Consider the following 6,140-nt stretch of genomic DNA (forward strand, 5'->3'; position numbering starts at 1 on the left):
AGCAGCAGCATACTCTGGAGGGAAGGAAGAGGAGGGAAGGGGGGGAGCAAAGGGGGACTCCAACGTACGACTGGAAGCTTGTGCTGTTATGGGAAGTTACCTCTTGCAGGGGAGGAAGGAGATCATGGTGGGTGGGTGAAATCCCCCGGTGCAGGTTAAATAAAGACTGGCATGGAGACATTCTAAAGTGGGGGTGGGGGGACGGGTGATTGGATCATTCTTTGTCAACACTGCTACACAAAAGGGCCATATGCTGCAGGCCAGAACGAGTCACATGATTAGGAGGAAGAAGAAATGTGATCATGAGACATGTGAGAGGGCATTACGTGTCTCTGAGCCACTATGAAAATGATGAGAACATGTGTGATAACTGGAAATACACGAGACGTCATTATGTAAGGAATGTGAGACACAATTAGTTTCACTTTTTGCCTATTTCAAATTATTTAAACAAACAATAATAATCATATGATATGAGTATAAATTAAGTAGTAATAGTAATTCAATACAGTCTACCAATAATGAATGGTGGGGGTATATCAGAATAAAACTTATTTATGAAAATGTATTTTCACTCGATTTGAATAGTGATCAAATGTAATGAATTTTCTTTACAACTTTTGGGTTGCACATGACCAATGCGACAGGTGTCATTTCAAGCTGATATTTGTCTACAACACTTTTGTGGGTCATATGCATCATTATCAAGCACATCATCGCACTTCTGTGGCCAGTCAAGTCCCGCTGAAGGGTTTAACATGACATGACACTTTTTCTGTGTCTTAAATATAATTTCTTTAACCATGTCACTTTAATGATGCACATGATACTGTGATATCATATACTTTTATAAACTTTAAATGTTTTGTTCCACATATACACAAGAAACATATCTACCCTCTGTAGGACTAGTATCCATCCATCCATCGCAAAAAAAAGTGTTTGTATATTAGATTGGTCTGTGCCTTCCTTATTTTGTTCTGTATTCTCTGTCACTTTCTTCTCTCTTTTCCTATAGCTTTCAACTCGTCCTGTAATAGTTAACTGCAATGTTGAGAGCTTGCATATTTCGCCCACTCTTTTACACCTGGCTGTAATAGTGTGATTTGAAAACTGTGGTCTAGACTAAATGGCACTGATGTCATTCAAAGAACAATAGGCCTATTAAGATATAGGACTATTTTCAAAAGTTTTACTTTTAATATCACGAGTCTCGGTGCAGGTTGTAGTGTGGGCGGGAAAGAGCACGCCACGCACGCACCCATTCTAGGCTGGACAGTTCACACTTTGATAAGGAACTGCGATGCACGTGTCTGGGTCTGAGCACACAGCAAAGCCTAGTGTCATCATGGGTCAGGGTTACCATGGTTACTAACAACGCACCTCATTATGGAGGATGAATTGGAGAGGCACTTAAACCGGCCGGCGCGCATGCATGAGTGTGCAGTGCATGCATAGCAAGAATCCGCGGCTCCGGGGACACACCACCACACACACACACACACACACACACACACACACACGGCATGTCAAACGCGCAAAAACACCTCGGCTTGTTCAAAGTGTCCGTCTCGCGCTGACGAATCCGATACGCCTTTTAGCCTACTTCACATTTATCTCCATGCATGTGTTCCTCTGTTCAATGGAGAGGAGTCTGCATGATGTGATGAAGTGGAGTGACGCTCTATCGTGTCTTGGACATTTTACGCACGGATCGTTGATCAAACGACAATAGCTGGCTGGCTGCACAGAGAAGGTCCAATTACCGGACTCTGTGCTGCATGGTGCAGGCAGGCTGCACGTGAGTTGGAAGCTCCTACCGGGAGGCGCGCGTGCGCTCTCACCACACAGCAAAGTGGCAGTTCAGGAAACTAGACATCATTCTAAAGGAGGACGCTCATTGTGCAACATCTCCCGCCGTCCCTGTCTTTGGATCTTGGAATAACAAAAACATTTCCAAAGAGACTTCAACGGGAGAAGTGACGGGAGAAGTTATGGATGAAAGAATACCGCATTTGCAGGAGAGACCATTTATGGATCACGCCGATTTCCTGGGGTGAGTACCGTGAGTCGCTTTGACAACTAACTCCGTCAAACTATTTTAATAAGCTGTAGAGACTAATCCTACGTTTTGATTTACTTTAGGGTGGATTATCCCTCTCTCTACATGTGCAAATCTAAAAGAGGAATGAAGCGTGAAGATGGTGGAAAGGTGCGGACAGTTAATTTGTTTTTTTTAATCATATGGGCATGGCATGTAATGTGCATCTATAGCCTAGGCTACTATATATTGTGATAGCCTAACGTGTCTTTTATCCGTTCATGCAGCATAGGCTAGTGTGATTAACTGTAGCCTATACGTTTTAATTAGAGCTGTCCCTGGTGTCGTTTAGGCTAAATATTTTCTATCTTATATCAGGACGCATACAAGTTACCACACCGGTTGATAGAGAAGAAGAGGCGGGACAGAATAAACGAATGTATTGGGCAGCTGAAGGATCTGTTGCCCGAACATCTGAAACTGACGGTGAGATCCCGGCATTAAAGCTATAGCCTACAATTAGACATATGTGTGTTAAAGTGTGGTTTATTATCACACAATGATCAATTGTCAGTAGCCTATAGCTCATGGACCTCTTGTCCCTCTTAGACGCTTGGACACTTGGAGAAGGCAGTTGTCTTGGAGTTGACGCTGAAGCATCTCAATGCATTGACAGCTGTCACCGAGCAGCAGCACCAGAAGATTATTGCTCTACAGAATGGTAAGTCGCTGCGTGGATAGTTAGTTACACATTCTCCAACTTTTGTAATATTTAATTTCAGAGTGTATATAGCCTACACTTTTTGTTCAGTTCCAATGGAGTTGGCGTAACATTTAGAATAGTTTGTGTGACAGCTAGGGCTTTAATCAAAGAAAAATAACCCTGCCCTAATATTCTATATTATTTGTACGTCTCTAAATGTTTTGATGAATTGAACATGGTGGACCCTATTGTAAACAAGTGTAATGCTTAATTGGGTCGTCCACTCACAGTTAACAGCCTTTGTATTGAGTTTGTGCTTGAAATGTACTGTAATTCTGCAAACTGTTAATAAATATTTCAATCAATCAAATATTTCAATGTGATCTCCCACATAGGAGAGCGGCCGATGAAATCACCCATAGGCCTACACGCGGATTTGGATGCGTTCCATTCTGGGTTCCAGGCGTGTGCCAAAGAAGTTCTGCAATATCTGAGCAAGTTTGAGAACTGGACGACGCGAGAACAGAGGTGCGCTCATCTGATCGGCCATCTCCACAAGGTGTTAACGCAGTTCCAGGCTGGCGCGCCTCTGCTCCACCAGCACCACCAGCTACCCGCCGCGGACGCACTGCAGGAGCGCGACGCGCACAAACCCGACGCTCAGGCCAACTGCGTGCCGGTGATACAGAGGACCCAAGTCGGGGAGTTTAACGAGAACGACACGGACACGGACAGCGGGTATGGGGGCGAAGCCGAAAAGAGCGACGGCGGCAGAGAGAAAGACTGCGAGCTCAATAGAGTGCAACAAGGACCCAAGGCGGTGAAAGTCAAGCAAGAGTTTGGGGACGATCGCACTGCCAAAAGACCAAAGATGAACTGGGCTGGAAACGGCATATCGTCAGGGATAGACCCAGCCAGACCCGATCTGGCGTTCATGAACTCTCTGATGGGAATAACTGCAGGCGTGGGACAGCAGACCCCCTTTTGCATGCCTTTCTACTTCATCAACCCTTCCGTGGCAGCATCCTACATGCCCTTGTTCGACAAAAGCAACATGGAAAAGTACGTGTACCCGGCGGCTGCCGCGGCTGCCCTCACGTCCCCTTTCCCCTGGCTGTATGCGGCCGGGCTCCCGTCGCACCCCGCCTCCGCTGCTGCGGCGGCAGCGACGGCCTTTCCCGGTCTGTCATCGGCGGAGAAGAGCAGTGACTTCGGAAGCTCCTGTCATTCCAAAGACTCCCACCAGTCACCCGCCGACGGTGACGACAAGTCAAACGGGGCCGAGCCGACCTCTTCTGAGAGGGAGGACAGTGACGACGGGGAGGATGGGGATGAGGGGGGCGATGCAGCCCAGCAAAACAGCAATGACGGTACATAATCACATGACATTTTAATACGGGTTTTATTTTTCATGTTGTTGTCTTCTTCGCTTGTAAAACGGGCTCATTTATCTGCACTGTAGAATCCCCATGTGTCAATTTAAATACAACACTAAGGACTTCACTGTGTAGCCTGTATGTTATCCTCGTTGTTGTCATTGTTTTTTTGTGTGCATTCTGCTAAGGAATTTATGGTAATCTCGTTTTTTATGAAGATAGTTTTAAGACGAACTTTTACAATAGAAATCTTGTGTATACTGTATATCTTGTTGGGAGGGAACAGTTGTGGCAGCACGTGCCTTTTGCACTTGTAAGAGATTAATTAATTGATTGTTGTCGACAATGATTGACACTACCACATGTTTGTATAGGGCCACACATTGTGCTGGAGAGAGTTTTCTTTTCTTTTCATTTTTTAATCTTTAGAAATATTTTAAAGTTATTGGTGCCAAATGTTTGGCGCGTAATGGAACGTATAATTATGTGCGCAATCAGTGAGTCTCATTTGATGTAGGCTAGGTTGCAACTGACCTCTGCCAAGGTTATTTATCAGCTTGGCTCCGACTGTAAATATGATCACCTGGTCCTGCAAGATAATTTGACTTCATGTAAATGGGCTTAATAATAAGTGCTCAATGAAGTACACTATAGCCTCTACAGTATAGGCCTACCTCTCCCGTATGGGTAGACTGATTGAGGTTCCTATGGACGACCACCCTTCCTTCCCAAAATGAACAAACCATTGCGAAATTGTATGGCTTAATGTAGCCTATACCCAAGTGTTGCGCGAAATGGCAGATCTACACGCACACAACATAATTGTGGCATTGTTCTGCGTGCAACACTGGCGTGCAACGAAGTAGGCCTATATAAAAAAAATCTGTCTTTTCTTACGTTATGGGTGATGTGATGTGATGTTTATGTCTGTTCTCCCACTTAAGACTACTGAGTTTACTCTGGGTTTATGTTTGCTTATCATTTTCAAAGAAATAAATAAATCTTCAGCAGTGAACACACGATATAAAAAAATAATAACAAATACATCAGAGTGGAGAGCATATTGGTATCTCCTGAATAACATGTCTGCACACTGTTAAGGTACAGTGACGTATACCTCTAACATTACATGGTATAGGATAGCACCTTAGCTCTTTGATATAGGCCTATTGAATGTATAAGTTTCCCAGCTGTTGAAAGTGTATGTGGGATGGTAAAAGCATACTCTTTGAGAAGTGCACTTTATTCTGGCCATTGGAAATCATGACCCCCCCCCCCCCACACACACACACACACACACACACACCTTACAGCTGTATGCTATAGTCAATCACTGTATATCTCCCATTTTCTTTGTTTTGATAAATCTCAAGACAATCCTGAGTATATGTACGATTACACAGACACAACACGGTTTCGTGGTGATTCCCTGCAGCAAAGGAGCAATGGATTTATCCCTCTGATTTCATAAGCCACTGCAATTTCAGCCCTAAATCAAGGTAGATGATTCAAATGCTAATCAGCTTTGGGATCCACAGTGAATATTTTTCTTTTTTTTTGTGAATATACAATGAGATTTACATGTCTATGTCAACGTAGTAAAATATGTATTTTTAAGACAAAGTTTGAACTGAGCAACTGTTGCACATTTCGTTAATGCTTTACACATACGCTGTTCTAAATTATTGCTGACTTGTAAAATAAATATCAGAACAAAATTCTACAGGTTTATCTTTATTTTAAAGAACATTTTGTATACATGCTCATAATCCTCTAATGTGTTTATCAGATCCAGCTCTATTAAAAAAAAATCTCTGTCTAGTGCATGTGATGTACAAATCTAATTTGTCAGAGGACAACACATCCAGACTACACAGTGAAATGCTTAATTTATCCATTTGTACAAATGTAACCAAATACACCTTTCCCAGGTACATTTGGTTGCATTCGTACACTGGGAGTTAAATTGACACAAGATTTCACTGTGTATAGTGCATAAAGGCTGTCCACACCTATTGCA

At 43.3% G+C, this 6,140-nt stretch overlaps 1 protein-coding gene across 1 annotated transcript; it reads left to right on the top strand.

Annotated features, from left to right (window-relative positions):
- Positions 1-1,650: 1,650 nt before the first annotated feature.
- On the top strand, positions 1,651-5,838 carry bhlhe41 (basic helix-loop-helix family, member e41). Its single transcript, XM_079501994.1, has 5 exons — positions 1,651-2,056; positions 2,146-2,212; positions 2,420-2,527; positions 2,651-2,762; positions 3,140-5,838. Exons 1-5 carry the CDS (start codon positions 1,995-1,997, stop codon positions 4,120-4,122), a joined length of 1,332 nt encoding a protein of 443 aa, XP_079358120.1. The 5' UTR covers positions 1,651-1,994; the 3' UTR covers positions 4,123-5,838.
- The last annotated feature ends 302 nt before the right edge of the window (positions 5,839-6,140 follow it).

The sequence above is a fragment of the Electrona antarctica genome, assembly GCF_951216825.1.
Source record: "Electrona antarctica genome assembly, chromosome: 5".
In the NCBI taxonomy this organism is placed as follows: Eukaryota; Metazoa; Chordata; class Actinopteri; order Myctophiformes; family Myctophidae; genus Electrona; species Electrona antarctica.